We start from the raw sequence: 21414 nt of genomic DNA, 5'->3' as shown, positions 1-21414 counted from the left end.
AACCTACAAGCTTTTTCTTCAGTTACACACTGACAGTATATTTCTGTTCTGGATGAATTGCAAGCACTGAAATGAAGAGTCTGAAGGCCATCATCATCTAAGGCTATAACCCTGTGTCCCGAGCACATCTCATGAGACTACAGAAGGCAGGAATACAACTACTCAAACCTTAGTTCCTTTATCAATAAAGCAGCCAAGTTTTATAGAATTCAAGGAAATCACAAGAGAAAGGTAGACAATTCATGAAAGAAACATGGACATCCCAGGTTAGTAAAACACAGAGGTGTTCGGAGTTTTGACTAGTGATTGTAAAGCATAAACACTGGGCATAACCCTATGTCTTTTATAGAATAATTCAGCACAAATACATAGGATCAAAGCATGCAAATTTAGTCTATCGGTATTTTTCCTCCAAGAAGCTGCTGTTGCCTGAGCTATGACAGGATGAATAATGGAGACTACCATTTATATTTTCAGTACAAAAGTTTTCACAGGTTTAGTTTTCTTAAATCTTATTCCAGTCAAAGATAGCAAGTCAGACAAATGATTTGTTTGTGTTATTGTAGGTAAACATTTACAGTAGAGACAAAAGGTTTTTTTGTGTGTCACAAGATGCTATACAGTGTCACAACCACCATTTTTCTTTCCCTTCTGCCCTACAGACACTGCTTTCTGGAAGATACTGTTTAGTTGAGGGGAGGCAAATGTTGCTAAAAAGGTAGAACAATTACAACCTGAAGGCTGAGGAAGCTTAGAGGATCACAGACTGGCATTACCACAAAGTGAGTGAAGGAATCCAACTAAAGAAATGGATATCAGAAATGCCTGGGCTAAACTGGAGTTACCAACATTACTGCCTGTGCTTCTTCATAAACACTTAAGTTTTGAGAACAGAAACGTTCATTTTTTTTGAGACATACTCTACACTGCAGAGGCTTTGTTTGGAAATAAAGGCCATCAGTAGTTCCCGTAAGTCAAGATTAGTTAGCAATTACCTACTTCTGTGGCCTACTGAGATGCTTAGACACCTTGGCTAGTATAAACTTAAGATTACCTCCTCAAGTCTGCAGGTTTAGGGACATCGGATAATCAGTTGACTATATCTTTGCTCAAGTAGCAAACAAATAGATATGGCAATATGACCTTTGCTCTGGATCACCAACAGAAATATTACAGGTTAAATCACTTCAATCTTGTTATGAACCCACTCTGAAAGTAAAGATTAAGCTTGATTTTCACTGATGTGCATTTTTCACTTGATCTTGGAATAAACAAAATTTTTCAAAGTTATACTATATATCAAAGTTATACTCCATCAGTTTAGTGATGGGAGGATCTCCTGAGGAGCCTGCATCTTCACGTCAGCGAAATGTATTCTTGAGGCTAATAAATTCAAATAATCCTTGTATGCAAGGAAAAATGTTTAAAGTTGAACAGCATACAATAGATGTCCAAAAGACTATGCTACAGGGTTAGCTGGATAAATTGAAACTCAGATTTTATGGATGTTTTATGAACTCTGTCATGATTAAACACATCTTTAAATAAACACCCTCCCCTTTAACTACCCTTTAATTTCAGCAAGGTTCTGTATATCAACCTTACACACATGTAGTCTGAAGACCCAGCAGTAAATGAAAAATACAAAGCCTTCTTCATAGTTTAAACTGAAGGGCTTCTGTTCTACTTGCAATAAAACATGCTCCTCCAAAAACATACAAAAGCCAGCTAAGCCACAAATCTTCTAAGCAAGAACTAAACAAATACCAAAGAACAGAAGCAAAATAAATACACTAACCTCCAGAATACAAATTTACTGCTTTCTCCACCACATAACTATCCCGAACAAGTCCAAAGCAAAGATATGTGCTAACAGTAATTGACACACTTGGGGAAAAAATAAAATGCAGTGATTTATGCAAAAAGCTTACCATTTGGTAGGTCTCGTCTTTTTTCTGTTGAAAGAAGAAAAAGAGCTATTTATTCATTCGTATCACTGGAAACTTTCATTCTAAATTTTTACTTTTCTAGTGAAGCTTTGAATGACCTTGAACTCACTCTTACGAATCTAAGAGCATCTTTAAAGCCTACTTCTTATCCAACTGAAACAAAATTAAGCATTACAAAACTATAAAAACCGTATTAGAGATAAGCACTAATTTGAAGTGAGCAAACTAAATATGTTTTGAATACTTTGCCAAATTTTGGAGTCAACAAGCAGCTTTCAAATGACTTCATTTTGATACAACCTATCAACACAGGATTTTAAATAATGTTACACTTTTTGATTACTAGTGAATGAGACAGGCCCTTCATTTTAACTTGAAATACAATTAGCACTTCTAAGCAGTGATGTTCTCCCACAGACCCCAAAGCAATACACAATTATTTTTGTTTTATATGCAAAGAACATAAGACAGAGAGGTATGTGACTTCATCTAATGTTACCTACCAGATAACTGAAAAACAGGGAACAGAACTCAATCTCCTAAGCACTAATCCTGTTATTTTATTCACTAAGCCAAACTGTTTCACTGAGCATGAAGAATTTTGTTTGACATGTTAGAATGTAGTTGCAAACATTTCACACCTGAGGACTCTCGGGCACTACTGTCAGACTACAATGGTAAACTCTCCTTTAAAAGGAATTTCCCTCATTTACTATTCATTGCTATCCACCTTAGACATTTACCTACCGCAATCATCCTTCAAGACACATAGTTCACAGCTACATTTACACTATAGGCATACCCTACACACACATTCTGAAAAGTTTTGGGTTTAGCAGTACCCATTACGGGTGAGCACAGTTTATCATCTCCCCCTGCCATACAACATGGCTCCATAAGACTGTACATCCTCCCTTTTAAATCCAGAGTATTTGGAATCTAACAGGGACTCTAAAGAATTTTGTAGTAAGAAGAATTTGTAATAGACATTTGACTTTTCAGCAAGTCCCAATCCAAAACTGCCAATCCATTATATTTTTCAAGACACAAACACAGTCTTCCCCAAGGAAGGGAGCAGGCATCTCCAGACTGTTTTGATTCCCCCACCCCCGCCCTAAAATCCACCTCACACTTAAGTGTGGAAGACAATCTGACCTGGTATACTGATCTTCAGGTGGGAGTAAAGAACCTTTAAAGGTCATGGAACCTTCATCAGATGAATATGATCAAAAAACTCTGAGAATTATCTCTGGCTAAGCAAGCCTGCCAAGGACAGGTATTGCCTCTTAGCTCACAACAGAGCTTAGTTAGCACAGAGATGACAAGCCTCTGCAAGGAATCCTCAGCAAAAGGTATCAGGTCTGGGGGACAAAAAGGGGCTTTTTTGCCCAATAATGGGCTTTCTCTCCCTGAGCATATACAGGGTAAGAAACTACTCATGCTGGACTGCCAAAAAGACTGTTCAACTTTTGGAGTACACTTACAGTCCCATCCAGGAAGCAATAAATCAGAGACAGTAAAGGAGTGTGGAGGATTGAGAGCAAGTCATTTGGCACAGGATGGGATGCTGGCAAAAGCATGAGGCATTCACGGGAGATGTTGAGTGATCTTGTGCTAAATCAAGGGAATCCATTACAATTTTCATTAGGAGAAACAGAGTTCAAGAGATAAAGTAACAGCAAACAAAGACATTTTGAACACTTTTTCCAGTATTTTTTGCTGGGTGTATAAGATTAATGTGTGGCCAAAAGCCACTAGTTCTGCTCTTCTACAGTTGCCACTGCAGACCAGAAAAATATGATCTCCTGTTCTGAAGTGCAGAAGACCTGACTGGAGAGCAGCCTCAAGAGCAGGTACTCTATCAGAGTAATTTCTCTTTTTTTGAAGAGCAGGTACTCTATCAGAGCAATTTCTCTTTTTTTGAAGATGCCTAATGATCCAAAAAGAGGCATCAATTGTACCAACTGCCCGTGTCTGAGAAACACAATGACCCCTTCGGTAAGTATTCCTGGAAACAAGAGGGATCTCTGCCTAGCCTTGAACCCATGCAAGGTGAACACTTCAGAGATATGCTTGTCTCCCAGGCAGTAAAAACAAAAGCTGGGACCAAAGAGTCAAAATATGTTCTCCATATGCAGCATCCACTGTATGAAGCTCCTGAAGTGCGTTAGGAAGGGCATCAGGAGCTAAAGCTTGCACGGTAAGCACAGCGCTTCCGAGAGGCCTAACAAAGCTCCCAACTCTAGAATTACAAGCTGTCTATAAAATTAGTCAAGCACTCAAACCTTCTTCTACCTGAAAGGCAGCTAGAAACAAGGCTAAAGACTTTGATGCAAAATTATGGCTAAGTGCTCAGCACGTGGAGAGGACAGGCCTTGTGTGTGTACACATATCAACATTCCTGAGGCAAAATAAGAATCAATAAAAGAATTAATGGTTCCTGAGTGCAGGTATACCCAAAGTGTGAATATACCATACTGACAAGCGCTAAGAGACATGTGTTTGCTCTGCTTACTAAGAGGAACTATTTGGGATCAGTTTTTAAGAATTAAGTATAAAGACCATTTAAGTAAGTCCAGAGAAATGAACCAACTATAGTAATTTCTTCCTAAGGTTAAGAATCTAATTTTGACCTTTTTTCAAGATCGTAATTTAGCTAGATGAAAACCAGACTGATATCAAAAATATGAAGACTTCACCTCAATCATTTTCTTTCTTCTCCTTTCTGTCTCATTCTATTCTCTATTACATCCACCCCATAAGCAAACTGCTGCTGTACACTCAGTGTGGACCTGTACTCTGACCTCTGTGGAACTCTAGATGTGCTTACTCTAGAGCTGTCTGCACACTGGAATACATTTCATGCATAGTGAAAAAGAGCAGAAGACTGGTCTCCTTTTGCAGCTGTTAGATGATATTTTGCATACTAGCCTCAGCCTCGAGCCATAGCTTTGAGGCAGAACTGCTGTTCTTGCTACCTGCTAATGAGAAGGCCTTTCCAAAAGACTCCTGGAAAAATCTCTTAGCAAGTCCCAAATGGCAAAAGATGCTGCTAAGTGATCACATAGAGTACTCATTTCAGTAGAAAATATGTCAGGTGGCACCATGATAAAATTAAATATATTTTGGAAGGCACAAGAGTGACAAAATCCCTTTAAATAGAAAGAGCATCAAGAATACCAGACTATATAACCTCTATTTTTGAGAAGTTAGTTGCATTAAGAAGTATTACACCAATTTGCGAATCAGGTTATGACTTGGGCAAGTGTAAAGCCTGTTATTTTAGAATCACAATTAGATACAATCCTGTCCATGGCATAAATACAGAACTCCATGTAGTGGCTTGTTCAAGGAAATCCTTGTGTTTTTAATTCTTGCTTTGAAACTGAACAAGAAAAAGCACTGTCTTTTTTTAAAGTTGTCTCCATTGTGTAATAAAAAAAATGTAAAATAAAAAATATTAGTAAGCTTATCCGACAGCGTGACTTTGAGCACACAAACCAAGACATTTGCTCAAAGTGTAAGCCAGAAAACTTTTGTTGTCCTATGAAGAAAAACTACATGCAGAAGGATTGTGATCGTCCTGTGAACAGGAGAAGGGTTTTTTTGACTGAACCAATTTTTTTTGAACACAGTTTACCAGGGCCAACAGCTTGGATATGTATTTCCTCCTAAGTCATGACTGTGCACAGTATCAGACAGAAAATAGTTAAGAGAATGAAACTTCAGGAACAGGAGATGCAAGCTGATGCAAGATTACTTTTACTCTACAAATCGGAAACATACATCATTAATGTCATTTCTCAGCGTCTTCACTTCTTCTCAAGAAGTCATACTACCATATTCTAACTCTTCCCATAGGTAAACTTAAAGAAGGCATTTAAGCTTCTGGACTGAATACTCTGTGCCTGAGGGACCATACCTGAAGGAAATCTAAATGACTACATAGATCATGTAGGTTACTGAGAACACCTGCAAGGATGGCATTGCAAGATCAGGGATTCCTCTTCTTACACTGGACTATACTGCATTCCTAGTGCAATTCAAGTCCATAATGGACTACAGAAGTGCATCCTGTAGCTTGGCCATAAGCCCGTGCTACTGCTTACAGCAGGCCTGAGAACACATGTATGCCCAGCCCATGTTTAACATCAGCTTATTCTTCACGGTCACATGGCTGTCTGACAGCCATGTGACCAATGGGCTCCTCATAAAATGACCCAGACAGGATCTGTAAGAAGCCCAAGCTCCCTTTAGAACAGTGAACATGTTTCTAAGGCATCCTGCAGCTGCCAAAATGCATGTCATGCTTCAGACAGTCCTGCACTGCTAGGAACACTATAGACACACTATGTCTTCCGTTCTTGGCTTCTGACAAGATTACTGCTTGTGAATAAAAGACATTTCTCTACTAAACACTGGACCAATGCCAATAATTCATTCACATGGACTACTGAACATACCAGATGGTAAAATCTTCGTTACAACCCACTTGGGCTGAATTTAAACAAATTAGTTGTAAACAGCCCAGAGCTAAAAGAGTGTTTAGTCAAATGTGAAAACAGCTTACGGGAAGATTTCTAGTTTTCCCACTAACAGCTTACCCTTTTTGCTTCTTCCTGGTCTATATTTTAAACACCATAACCTTGAAGTCCAAACTCCACAGAAACTTAAAGCAACGAGCATCAAGTAACTTCAGAAAAATATTTTTTTGCACAATAGAAAAATGAAACATGCTTTCATAATGCAATTACTTCTATGTATAAATATGACAGTAACGCCTCCAGGAGCTTTCAAATATAGAATTAATTTCCTGCCTCCCCCCCCAAAACAACATAAGCAAGCCTGAACTTAAGATTAATTTGAATATTTACCAGATTTTCTTTGCCGTCGTCCAAGTAAATCTGTTACTGTTTTTCGGAATAGTTTAGCTTCTTCTTCATTAGCAAAATTAAGACCAACTTGACATGTCTGAAAAACATTAATATTCCCCGCCACCCATGACTAAGAAAACACTTCAAAGGCTTTCTTAAATGTTTTTTCATACCTTTTGAAGGTATAACCAGGAAAAAAAAAACAAAAACAGGAAAAACACCACACTAAGTTTGGCAACGAGTCTTAATGAAACATATTCTAACTTAGGGATATTCGTCTACTCATCAAGTTTCTAAAGCTTATACTTTATCAAATTTGAGCAAAATCTTGTAGGCTGAAATCAAAGGTGGGGGGAAGCAAAAAAGTTGTGTTTTAAGGATACATGAAACTTCACAAGCATCATCTGCAAGTGAAAATGTATTAAATATATTATTACTAAAGGGAGCTGAAAATAAAGAAGTACATTTTATGCTTCTGTCTTATGGATTAAATTTTCTAGTTGAGGCACAACAAAATCTGTTTATAAACCAAAATCTTCAAGGAATAATTAAAATTGTACTTTTATAAATAATTTACAGAATGAAGGTGAAGACCTCAATTATATCAGAAGAAGCTACTGTGCAAATAAAAGACATTTTAAAATAAGTATTCAAAGACGTTGAGACTCACATCTCCAGCAAAGGTATGAAAATATCCTCTAGGACTATTATATACAAAGTTATTGTACAGCTCCTGCTCCCACAATAATTTCCCATCCTGAAAAGAAAACAAAAAGGAAAAAAAAATATATTGAAAAATATTTTGAAAACAAACTGCCAAATTTAACTTGTTTCACAATAGAACTTATTAAAAGTTTGAAGCTCCATGTTGTTAAGCATCTACCCTGTCATTCACCCAAAGAATGGGCTCAAAGTATACTGGAACACGTAGAGCCACCAGACTATTCCAGGTCACTGACTTCTGTTCAAATTCCTGCATGTTTTCAAAAAATATCTTCTAAATTCTACAAATCTGCAGTCCTGATATGGGCAGCAGCAACAGTGACCAGTGATAACAGTGACAGCAATAATATAGTTATAATAGTATTAACAATAAAGGAGTATTGGTATGTACTAGTATGTTAATCACTTCCAGGTCAACCCTCAAACAGTAACTTCAAGAAAACAAAAATTTCACCTTTGTACATTTTTATATATTTAAATGGCACGGCAGTTCAGTACCCAAGGAACAAGTTTCTTACTCAAATCTAATAATCAAGTGGCCAAATCTCAAAGAATGCCAACAGGCATTCTTGAATGAGTGACAGAGGCCAAGCTCTGAATGCTCATAGCTAATGAGCTTCTTTCAGCCGTAGAGATAATGGGAAGCCTTCCAAAGTCTTTGTGAAAGTCGCTAGGAGTTATGCGTCTCTGTATCAGTTTATGAAAATGTGACATGCACACTTCAGCTCTTATTTCCTATTCTGCCTTGAGTGAAATATTACAGTAGGATAAAGATCTTTGGTATGAACGTACACATCATGGAAAATACTCGTTTATCCTGCAATTTTCGCATGCACCAACACACCAATCTTAAAGCTTCTTTTTCTCATCCCTATAAAGACAGCACCTAATTTGAAAACATCACATAACATACAGACACCTGCTGAAATTTTGACAACAATCCATACTGGTGACATTATACTAACTTCTACCAGTTTTACTAATCAGATTAGTAGAAAACTGCTTCTGTGAACTGTAAATAAAATCACACCTGAACTTTATTTATTCCATAAGAGCTGACATCTGTGAAATTAATGAATTCAGAATAGCTGAGAAAATTCCACAAATACCTATTAATAAGTATTATAATTGCACTGCTCACAGCATGACATCTATTTACCTCAGAATTCTTGTGCGAAGTTGCAGATGTAACAACTCATTCAATTCAAAATGCTGAATGAATACAACAGAGTTTAAAGAGTCTGAAAAGGAAGAAAAAAGCCAAAAAAGCTACTTACCTTGATGTCAAATATTCTGATAAAATATGACCTCTGTGGATTGTCCTTTACAAGGCAAGCTACACCACAGCATTTCTTTGACCACATGGCATTGCGATCTGCTGCATATATTTGAACGACTGCTGAAGACATTGTCTAAAAGGAAAAGTAGCTATTACTTTTAGGATTAAATTACAAGTCTACATTTCATCTATTAGCAAAGTACGTGTTAATTTTGTTCTTCATTTTGGGTAGCAACTCTGATGACTTCCCAGTTGGTAACATGGTCAAGATCAAACAGACTCCATATCACTTATATGCATTTTTGACAAGATGATTTAAGATGGCTTTAGAAACCTGATAGATCTTTGTGTTCTTGGCCATTAAAAGAAAAAAGAAGAACAACAAAACATCAAATAGACTTGCCTGTAACAGGCAGACCAACAACTGTGGTAGTCACACAGAGAAGCCCTACTGTGCAGCTAAACTTCTTTCTGTTCGATACTTCCAGCTGGATAGAAATGCAGTATTTAGGCTAGGACTGTAAATTAAGCAATGCCTGGAAGTGTTCCTGGTTATTGGAATGTAATTATATTGCTTAATTGTTAGAACGGTCTCTGCCATGATTTCAGTCTATGCCAACTAGCCACTTTCTAAAATTCCTGGGCATGGTTTGGGAATTCACATCAACTAGGATCATACACAGTTGGCAGTATGAAACCATCCTGTTTTCAAATTAAGAAATTTTAGAGAGAGAGATGAGGATTATTACACATCAGATGACCCCAATGCCCAGAAATCTTCCTGAACATTCTTTCTAGTATAGGCATAATTCATGCATAATAAATTATGGACATAATTATGGACTACAGCATCTCTCATACGAGAAAAGGCTGAGAGAGTTAGGATTGTCTAGCCTGGAAAAGAGAAAATAGAGGGGGGAATCTTATCACTGTGTATAAATATCTGAAGGGAGGATGTAAAGATGGAGCCAGGCTCTTCTCAGTGATGCCCAGTGACAAGATAAGAGGCACTGGGCACAAACTGAAACACAGGAATCTCTGTCTGAATCCAAGGTAAACTTTTTTTTTTTTTTTTACCATGAGGGTGACTGAATACTGAAATAGGTTGCTCAGAGAGGTTGTGGAGTCTCCAACCTTGGAGGTATTTAAAAGTCACCTGGACATGGTCCTGGGCAGCCTGCTCTAGCTGACCTTGCCTGAGCAAGGGGCTAGACGCTGATCTCCAGGGGTCCCTTCCAATTCAACCATTCTGTGGTTCTGACTGTGTTCTGTCCTGGAGTCCTATTAGGGAGCAAGAACTAAAGCATCTGAATATTTATTTTGTAGCCAAGTCATAAGGACAGAAACCTTACAGCATCTGTACTAGGACTAAACAGAGGCTGTCTAGCCCAGCACCTAGCCGCCAAAAGCCGTGGATGCCTATGGAACAATACAAGAGTACAGCGTTATGTCAGAGGAATACACCCTTACCTTCCAGCAGGCTGAAGCTCAAGACCCTCCTGAGGGCCAGCATTGATATGTGTTTTACAGCCTTTGCTAGAGTTTTCCTTTGTGAATTTATGTAATCACATTGAATCCACAGGAACCTCTGGCTATCAAATCATTGTGCAGAGTTGTATCACAGTTCATTTATGCACTGTGTGAAGAGCTACCCTTTTTGTTTAAAAAGTTGCCTCCTGCTAGTTTCAGTTGATTGTCCCTCCTAGCTCTTGTACTATGAGACATTGTTTATGGTTCCCTTAGTTGCTTCTCTGTGATAATGTGCTTTTATAGATATTGTTATGGTTGGTTCTTTTCCTCTTAACTTTCCTATTCTTTAGGAAGTGATGCTAGTTTGATTAAATTATTCCTGCACAAAAGTTGTATTAACCTGGTTACTCATGCGGATCTTACCTAGTTCTACTACATCCTTCTTAGACTGGGAATGAGAAAGTTATGCTATAAGTCTAGTTTGTTAGGCTTTTAAATATATGGTCACAATAATAATGCTTTCTGTTTTTTTCTCTATTTCTTTCCTTGTAAGTCAAAATGTTTTATTTACCTCTTTGACTACAGAACATTGAGTTGATGTTTTCATAGATCTATTATAATTCCAAAACCTTTCTTGAATGATCACATCTAGTCTAAGTAATGGGCTCTATATTAGGTTTCCCCATCCTCTTTGTCAACACCTTGCCAAAGTGACTGGCTCACGTAGAATGAAAATGCATCTTGTTGCATTGTAAGATTATCTAAGTACCATCATCATCCACATCACACTTACGTTTCAACAGGTTAACAATGATCAAAAAAATCACCATACAAGTTTTTTTTAGAATTTTCTTATCAACAAACTTCTGATTTTCCTTAAAATAGCATCAAAATAATTAGCCAGACTGTCAGCTACTCCCTAAGGAAGTTTTAATACCTTTGTCCAAGAACTGTAATGTAGCTTCCACAAGTTAAGATACGGATTCTGCTCCTTTTTTGTGGCCACTTTTTCAGAAGTACTAGAACTGACTGCCAACCTTTCCAGTAACCTACAGGAAAAGTTTAGCAGAACTGACTCAAAGAAGGCTTTGTGGCTGCCTCTTCAAATGCTCTACATCCATAAGGAAAGAAGTATGATTCTACATTTAACCTACAAGTAATATAAATATGTTATCATAACTGAACTTGTCAGATGAGGAAAGGGAATCTTGAATTAGCCATGCTACCATACCAAAGTAGTTAGCTGACAGATGTTGCAGGTATAAGAGATGCTATTCTTCCTTATATTGCAGCTGTAACGGGAAAAGACTTAAAATTTTGGCCACAATTGGCCAGATTTTGCTCAAAACTTCTGCTAACAGATGTCACTTATTTCTGCAATTCCAGCTCATTCTTCAACTGATAATCTTGCAGACACAAAGCAAGAAGGGACACAGATGGGGCCATTCTACAGCTGTGACTAAGGCGGCATCACATCCAAATACAGCAACTGTCCCACTGCCAAAACAAAATCTTTTCAACCCTCCAAAACAAGTCCAATTCCACTTCCATTAACCACTCAAAGTAGGAGGTGGCCTTGGCAAGACTTATATGCCTTAAATTTAAAGCACAGAAGACTATGGTTGATCGGCATCAAGAAGGATTTCCTTCAACACATTGCTTCCTATTGCACCTAGTAAAAAAGCACCAACTGAATTATTTGAGTAAACCAGTAATGGGTTTAACTCCATGACAAAAGCCTTGAACTAGCACAGAATTGTTCACTCATTCCTATGAATTTTCTAGTCATGGAAACCACCTACACTTAAATAGAAGGAAGAATACTACTCAAAAAGGGAGTATGCCCTCACTCTGCACAATCATGATAGATTTAATTAACACTTGGGTGCTCCTTGGTACGTAAACCCTACCTGGAATGTTCAAGAACGATTTCACTGAATCTAAAGTAGGTGTTGTTTCGAAACTTACCAAGCCTATAATTCAATTACATTTTAACTTACTAATTAGCATTATGCAAATTCCTAGCATTCAGACTACAATGAGGTTTTCACATGTTAGAACATAATTATGAATTCCACTGTCATGCCCGTACTATTTTTACTAAAGGGACAACACAAAAAAAACCACCACATCTTTTTTTGGGGGGAGGGGGTGGATTAGGGAAAATACAGCTCCTTTTACTCCGCTACAGTTCATTTTCACCATACATAGCAATGCTGTTATACTTCATGTTATTCAGTTTCTGCAAGACAGGTGGCAAAAACATTTAGTTTGTCATCATTCACTGACTTCACAAACTTACAAACTTACTAGTAAAACTTGTAACTTGCAAAAACATATGACCATAAACTTCATCCACTGCTATTCATTATGAATCCCAGCCAAATAAATTCAATTAAAACATTTTCAACTTTAATTGCAGATTTGCAGGGTCTGAAAACACTTTAGCCAGTATCATTATTTAAACATGCAATTGCATTTTCTGAAGCAGCATTCAATTTGTCTGTTGTGAAGTCAGTTATTACATACAGCTCCTTTCTCACATAGCATTCCTGAACAGAATGTTACATCTAAAAAGTATGCTTGTTTGGTTTTAATTATGTGTAAGTGTTTCTTCAAGAGAGGTCATGCCACTGACTTCACGGGAGTGCCATTAAATACTCCAATTAGTTATTTTTTTCTTCCTGGGTTATACTAAGTTTTGGTGTTAGAACCTGAAGTTATTACTGCATTTCCAGAAGAAGGATTTTAAAGTTGACACTACTGCTTTGTTTAACAATTCTGGTGAGACCCTGCCTTTCTTATATACCTATAGGGTTCAAAAAGGTGGACAGGGAAAAGAAATAAGCTAGTCCACAAACTGATAACAGTGTGTGCGTGTGTGTACGTGTGCGCGTCTGGGGGCGGGGGAACGGGATGGGACACAAAACCCCTCACTTCCCTCCACGTCTCCCAGAGCCAATGCTCTGTGGGAGGACAAGCTTGGAGATTCCCGTATTCTTGTCACACCTCTCAAACTGGCTACCCATGAAGCAGAAACAGATCAGTGTTGCTAGTTCTATACTGGCTGCTCTGCTGACAGAGCTGGTCTCATTATGGTGCACACATACAGCAGAACATGCATTATCAAGACGAGGTTCGTGAAACCACCTTCTGCCTGCCATAACTAACTTACAGTTGAATAATGAAATCACATCAGCCAGTGTTAGTTTCCTGCCTAGAAGCTGGGCAGGAGATACCTGAATACTTCGATCAGCTTCCGGTATGAACATTTGTTGAAGTAGCCTGTCAAATTAACAGCTTACAGTAATTCATTCTGTTTCTGGGGAAAAAAAAAAAAAAAAAAAAAAACAAAAAGCAAGCCAACGCAAGCTATCCTCGTCAATAATATTACTGGTATGCAGACTGCCTGTGACAGATATGTTTTGTTTTAAAGTATACTATGGTGGAAACCCCTATTATGTCTAAGCAAACATGCAGAAGCAGCCTGACCAGGTGATGTTGGCTGCTCCTACCATGTCACTCATTCAATTCTAGAGTAACTCTTCAAGAATAAAGGGCTATTGTTATTCAATCCCATTAAAATAGTGATAAGTAATAGGCTTCCTCAGGTGGCAGGGCTCAGGAATAGAGGTGCTAGAGTCAAGTACCACTTCAGGGAGGTAAACACTTCATGAGGAGGTGTAACCCTAATCTTGACCACAGCAAGTACAGGAAGCTTCAGTGCTGAGGAAGTCTCTAATAGCCTAGCATTATCTGAATCACAGAAGATATGGAAACCCACTAAAACTCATGGAAGAGAGAGGCAAGAAGCAGAATAATGCAGGGTAGCTAACTCTATATGTAGTCACCCTAATCCACAGGAAATTAGTCAACTTGAAGTAATTCAGTGGCTGATATTTCCTTCTCTAGATTACAGGGGTCCTGCAGGGGAAAAAAAAAAAGGGGGGGGGGGGGAGATAACAGGTAGCAGTGATTGATCAAGCAGAAATATCACTTGAAGCATTAGCTCCACTTATGTCAAAAGAATAACAGCTAATGTTCCACAATTGGACATTTAAATGCCAATACTTTAATTTTGTTTGCTTTGAATATCATGAATTTATTACAGTCATGCAATGTAATACCTGAACAATGTTCTCTGATCAGCTTATCTTTAGTGTCAGAAATAGATGGAGAGGGTAAAAAATGTGCCTGTAGTGCTCAACACTGCTTATACATTTTATCTTATTAGTCTTAACACAGAAAGCACAAACAAAGCCTGCTGCAAGCATAAGACTCAGGAACCTCCTCCCTTTCTCAAGGGAATGCCTTCGGTGGCCTACAGAACTGAATTCTGCTCATTCTTTCTGACAAATTCCCTTCTGCACAGTGGTCCAGTTTTAAGAGAAAATGTTGCCACTTTCTTGGCATTTAGGATGTTCTCCTGCCACATGGAACAGCATGTTCCCTTCCTACTAGGAAGGGCAAGTAACCACTTCCAAGGTGAGTGTTTGAATCATGAAGCAAATTCTACAGCAGGCAAGCATTGCAATCGCCTCCAACTAGGCTTTTTAGATGAACTGAATACGCCTGCCACTATCCAGATGATCCCTAACTAATTAGGCCACTTAAATGACCTGTAAGCATGTTTCCCTAACAATTTCTACATTGTAAGCAGAGGCACTTTTTATGTTAGACAAAAACGTTTCCTGGCACTTTCACAGAAACTCAGCAAATATGACCTTAATTAAGTTCAGAATCCTACAATATATGATAGCATCAGATATTAAGTGATCCAAACATCTCTTAAGCACAGATACCAACTATAGCAGTTCAGGCCTACTTCAGGCATCACTGCTAAAAATATGAATGCAAATCAACTCCTCCACCAAATTTTAAAGATGTCTTAATAAATATTCACAAGGGTCAGCTGTCAATTACTCAATTCTGCAGTTTTAGAAAGAGAAGCGAAGGAGATGGGAAGAAGCAGCAGATGGAGAGGGAAGAGGCTGGTAACAGTAAGGGCAGACTGTTTTTGCTTTCTGCTCACTCCATCTGATGAATCACAAGTACTGTGGTCCCATTCAGCAATGCTGAGAGAAGAATGAGATGATGGAAGAAGTACAAAAGAGGTGTCTGAATACCTTTTTAGTCTCTTGCCTTAAGAGCAGGTATCAGGCCGTTTACGGTTACTGAATCTTGTATAACTAGAGTATGATGATATTGCCTCAGTAGCAGATACATGGAGACTTTTCTGTAGATAAATATACCTTTCGAAGACCCTACAATATTTTGACTGTTAAATTTAGATTTTAATAAGTTATATTTTGCAACTCTCGGACTGGCTTACAAGTTGCATTTTAGCACCAGATTATCCCCTGAATCTTCACAGAGAAGTCCTCTATCTCGTAATGTTCATTCATTGTGGATCTTGATAATTTATTTACAATTCAGGAAAGTATACTACATTTTTAGAGCTGTTATGGGTTTTGTTTAAAGAAGTGCTAATAATTTTATCTTTGAAGACAATTATATATTTTATCTTAAGAAGCAATGTGGAAAAAGGATTTTAAACTATTTTCCCATACAAACAAATACAGAACTTCTGGAGTTCACTGGCAGATTTCTACAAAGTCAAGCAGCTGGAAACAGATCTTGTCATTTTAATGCAACTTATAGGAAATTATTTTGAGAAGACAGACTTTGATTAATCCATGGAGGGGAAGACTGAAGCAAGATTTTCTATTATATTTGACAGAATCCACATAAGAGAGAGCTTTTTGTAAATGCCCAAACATATGAGAACCTTTATTTGGTGCAAGTTAAAAAAATTACTCATCTGCAAGATACTGGGGCCTCATTAGTTCTATTGCTCATAGAATTTTTTGTTAAAATCACCAGTGTTCAATTTAAGCTTAAAGCTTGCTTCTTATTCCTTAATTTCCCATGATTACCAACAGATTTAAAAATAATACTATGAATAGTTGCTAAGAAATTCACGTTTTTTTCCACCTATCCACAGTTAGGCTATGTTAAATAAAGTCACAGCATTAAAGATGCTGCCTTTTACTTATATGAAGGGAGAAATAAGAGAACAGGATTTCCTGGAAACAGAACAGAAAGTTCTGTTCAACAGAAAGCCACTTTAGGTATTTTGTATCATCTTGGAAATACGAAGATCTTAACCTAAGCTAGGTCCACGCAACTGTAGCCCAAAACATTAAGGAATCAAGTGACCAAAACAATTTAAAGAATGTCAATACGTGAGAGCAGATTCCCCATCTTATTCTGATCAACTGCAACATCCCAGCTCAAGAACTTTTAGAAGTTGCCAGTGACCACTAAGTGATATTACAATGAAAAAATGGATGGAACAAGGCACTACTGTTTAACAAACCTAAATTTAATATAAAAATATAAAGCATGAATAACAGCAAGAATTTACTATTTTGAACTTCCTTCTCCCATAATTTCCTCAAAAAGTAAATTCTGAATTATGGAAAATAGGTAGAAGACATGAAATACATTTTAATATTTTTTCTTTACCTAGATGTTATATGCTTCATATTTTAACACAAGAGGAAGTTTACTTTTGCACACACATCTAGAATTTCAGACAAACTGATAAATTATGCCTGGTTTATAAGTTTTTGAAAGTTAGGTTCGGTTTTATAAAGTGATTTGCATAGTGGCAAAGCAGTAAAAGCCCATGGATCTTGATACTCTTTTCATACTCTTATGTGTGCAAACATACCTTTGTTCTGCTTCATAGTTTAAAAATTGTTTCTTTTCTCTAACCATGTGACTATAAAAGTGCCTGTCCAGGTTCAAGTCTATAGTTGTCTAACAAAGCGATCTTTCACTCCTAATCCTTGCTTAGGCAGCTACAGACAGCTCTTGTGTTTTGAGTGTGTTCAGATGCAAGTTCACTTACATTCCTAGTACTTACTTCTGAGAACCCTCCAGTGTGGCTAGACAGAGTCAGCCAATTACCTTTCAAAGGCTCATTGCTTCCTAAAATATTCACATCACAAAAGCTGCTTAACTATGGGTCATAGAACTCCAACAATTAAGATAAAGTAAGCAACATAACATTTAAAATCGAATCAAACGTATCATTAATTAAAATATACATGGTTTTATCAGACACAGAATAAAGATATTTTTGAATCCCACAACCTCAGTTCAAACACACACAAGTCTTAAGCCTTCCAGAGATGTGACGTAACCATAAAGCACAAGCATGCTCCAGTGAAAATTATAATATTCCAAACTGGTCTCTCTCAGTTGTTTAGCAGTTAATTTACCAGATGACATATAACCTTTTAAAACTGTCACTTCCTGTTTACCTGGATAGCATTACTGCTAACTTAGTCAGCTGCATCTCATGCCTTAACATTTCGAAATCTTGGCTGAACAGAAAGCAGCAGGCAGTGACAAAATGCTACAGTATTTGTGTCCTGCTGTTACAATTATACATTTAGTTATTTTCAGAACTAACGAAAAAGTGGAGCACACAGATCTTGGACAAAGTTGTCTGTGTCCTACTGCCACAGAGCAAAAATTACTGCTATGAAAAATGCATTGTCTTGTATTCTTCCCCCCAGCCCCCCAAGGGCTCAAAGTTAAGGCATATATAGGATTGTTCTTTTCCAAGGTTTGGGCAATTTTTAGATGAAGTGTTTACATTTGATCTTAAGCCATTAAGTTAACCAAGACTCCCAAGACTAAAGAGACCCTTATGCAAATTAAGCGCTGTACAGATATTCAGGTTAATTGGTTCCCAAAGCTATGTTTTATGGTTCTGCAGAGGCTGGCAAATTGATCTGCACCATGAATCTGGTTTGAAACACCAGAGTTTCAAAGCAATCCATGAGACAGAACTGGGGGCAGAATCTATTTTGTCTTGTACCACTGCCTATTCAGTTATAAGAGACCAACTGCTCTGTCTCAGCATTTTGTGCTCTTCTGCCAAGCACCACTACCTTCTCCTTCATGCAGTAAGGTCTTCTTTTTCTTCAGTGCTCCATGAAGCATTTCATTTTCTACCCATTAACATTTTTCCAAATGCTATTTGCTAGTTCTATATTTGCAGGTTCATATAAGTGGAACTTCACATTACTTTGAAAATACTTTTGAGAAAATAAGTTAGAATGCAGACCTCTGTCATCTAGGAAAACCAGCAAAGGCACAAACTTCTTTTTATTAAAAAAAGGTTTAGACCTACTTCAGTTTTTTAAAGACCCACTCAATGGTATCTGCATCATCACTTTCATAAATGTTCAGAGCAACAGTTAAATTGATTAAAGAAAGGATGTAAAGTATAAGCCTCAGGAATTCCTGAATTGTGCTCATTCTGGAATACTCATTAACGAGCCCTTGAAAATTCTATTTAACATCTACTTGTATTCCCATGTACAGATAAAAAAAATACAGATGAACATTTCCTTTGCAGAGATGAGATTCATGTGAACTTTTCTTAAGGTCCTCACATTTGAGGACAGAACATAATACTCAGGAATGCTGACTTCAGACACCTAGAGAACACTGTAATAAAACAGCTTATTTTAAAATAAAATCTCTTTTGTAAGAAAACATTAACTTCATGCCAACACAAAACAAAGCAATCCATTCAAAATACAAACTAAGTTTGAGAAAAACCTCTTTGAATAATAGCCAACAACTGGTCTCTTGCAACCCTGTACGACTTGTGTCCTGTCCCATAAAGCAAACTTAATCCACTTACACAAGGCTAGTTACAGATGCAACTCCTCCCACTTTTGCTAAATATTTAATTCTTTCTCCAACAATTCATGTTTGAACAGAACAGTTTTGATAATCCAAGTCAAGATAAGGTAATCCTTAATTCTACATACATGTATTTTATATATATATATATATATATATATATATATATATATATATATATATATATATTTCTCAATAGCTTTGAGTCTGCTATGAAAAAAATCATCCCCAGTTATAAGTCTTAAAAAGTAGTTATGCTACTGGAAAAAATAGCACAAAGATTTAGTAGTTATACAGTCCCTGGCCAAATTCAAAGCTCAGTCCAGGGATACAATGCTAAAAATCCCTTTAGAAAGGAAGACATATCTAATAGTGCAAGCATCAAATAGACGTTTGGGAGATCAGTATTTTAGCTTTAGTTTTGCCAGTGGCCTATTTTATGACCTTGGCATTCATTTCTCCCCTGTGCGTCAGTTTCCATCTCTGTAATATACAGATATTGCCCTCTACCTTTGTAAAGCCCTTTGAGAACGACTAATGAAGAAAAAGGATTATGTTACTACAGACTCAAACCCATTACTTTGGGGGGAGCTACATAACCCTTGCTATGAGCAAATAAGGTAAGGACAGTTTAGCTTCCACATCACTAGTGCTAGTTTTCCCCAGAATGCATGAACGCCAATTAATATTTGATAGTCTAGTTGCAAATGACTGCTTCAGAGTGTCTCAGACATTATATAGCCATGAAGATCATGAAATGCTGATATCATTTCATCATGATTGATGAAACCTTGATTAAAGTGATATTTATTATAACTAACGGTAATAATGGTCACTACCTCCTTGAGACAAAAGGATCTAGAAAATCCTGAGACTAGGCACAAAGGAGGTCTGACACTGGCAATATCAAAGGAGCTAGATAATCACATAACAAAAGTACTTCTCAAAAAGCTCTCTAGACTAGTTCTGACATAGCCTTTCAACGAGAGAGTAATCATTACCCCACACATTTAGGTTCTTTCTCTTTTGAAATATTCCAACTACGTAATATATATATTATAGATACTTTGGATTTTGGCATTGCTATTTTTGCCTCTTAAAACCTGTATTGAGATCTTGCCCTCAGTGACATCCCATGACACGGGCTCTGTAGTTCAAGATTAACAATGGAGCTGACATTTTCCTTTTTGAACTTACCACCCACTACTCAAAAATAAATGCAGAGGACTGCTGGATGGGAAAGCACCTTTCCTGAAGCCAACTTCTTCCTCCATAGCTCCTTACAATTCCAGATTGTCACTTAGCATCACAAGGCTGCTTGTTCTGCTAGGCAAAGCTAGAACAAAAAACTGCAAAGAATTTACTAAACTGCAGTTGATAGGTTGTTTCTTTACACAGTAAGGACCTTGTAGAAAGAGGGCAGCAGGATGTATTTCTCCTCTACACTCAACACTTCAGTGTCTATGTTTACTTACTCTTCATGAAGAAAACACTAATTTCTCCTTTAAATTACAAGACCCTCATTTTTCTTTTAGTGCAGAGCTGGTAGCATAGCTTTAGATAGCATTTCTAATGAGCTATTTGGAGCAGAACTGAGGAACAGAGGCAGTGATATCGCTCTCAAACTTTTATTCTTAAATATTCATGTTAAGATGTGGCAGAATAAAAGCATCCCCTGCAAAAATGGAGGATCATGAGCTTTGCACTAGTTCAGTATTCCTGTTCACGAGCATAACTTGTGAATATTATTCAGTAGCTAAAACAAACATGCTACATGTCACAATAAAAGTACGTACCGGTCTGAATTTACAGACGATCCAAAAGTGATTTTACTCTACCTGTAACAGTACTGAAGTACCATGAGATCTTGTGTGAGGAGCAAAGCTTAAAGAAAATAAATATTACACTAGATCAATATAAGAGTTTTTAGAATCCATAAAGTCACCAATATAATTTTAACACAAAGACAGTAGTTTAGGATATTTAATAAACTCTTAACAGAAAATAGCTGTTTTAAAGAACATTAAAAAGCATTAGTAAGACTGACACTGAACTTCACTCTTTTAGATTAATATTGCCTGAATTAATAAAATGCAACAAGTTGAGCCAAAGGATAATTCATGAAAAAACTTAAGATAGCTTTGTTCTCAATCCTAATGAGCATGAAATACTAAAGACAATCAATCTGCATTGCACTGGCACCTTAATTAGCCAGTATCATTAAGTTAATCAAGCATTAGATTTCAAGCTTTACATGCTTCAGTTTCTGAACTGTTTTTATTCAAGTATTTCAGTCTGTTGTGGAGCTACTGACAATGAGGCTAACATGTTTAATGTCAGTGGTTCTTGCTGCTTGAGAGAACTGGCAACAGCTTTACTGTCAGGTCAA

General features: G+C 37.2%; 1 protein-coding gene across 2 annotated transcripts in view; it reads right to left on the bottom strand.

Annotated features, from left to right (window-relative positions):
- Positions 1 to 21414, bottom strand: part of WASL (WASP like actin nucleation promoting factor) — a 53769-nt gene that overhangs the window by 18417 nt on the left and 13938 nt on the right. For both annotated transcript variants that reach the window (XM_064506751.1, XM_064506753.1), the window contains exons 2-5: positions 8824 to 8958; positions 7494 to 7580; positions 6824 to 6920; positions 1932 to 1955 (exon numbers count right to left, since the gene is read on the bottom strand). In XM_064506751.1, the coding sequence (XP_064362821.1) occupies positions 1932 to 1955; positions 6824 to 6920; positions 7494 to 7580; positions 8824 to 8958 (343 nt within the window). The remainder of the gene's footprint in view (positions 1 to 1931; positions 1956 to 6823; positions 6921 to 7493; positions 7581 to 8823; positions 8959 to 21414) is intronic.

The sequence above is a fragment of the Dromaius novaehollandiae genome, chromosome 1 (genome assembly GCF_036370855.1).
Source record: "Dromaius novaehollandiae isolate bDroNov1 chromosome 1, bDroNov1.hap1, whole genome shotgun sequence".
NCBI classification, from domain to species: domain Eukaryota; kingdom Metazoa; phylum Chordata; class Aves; order Casuariiformes; family Dromaiidae; genus Dromaius; species Dromaius novaehollandiae.
Note: the sequence above shows the minus strand (reverse complement) of the source record. Positions and strands in the feature narration are given on the sequence as shown.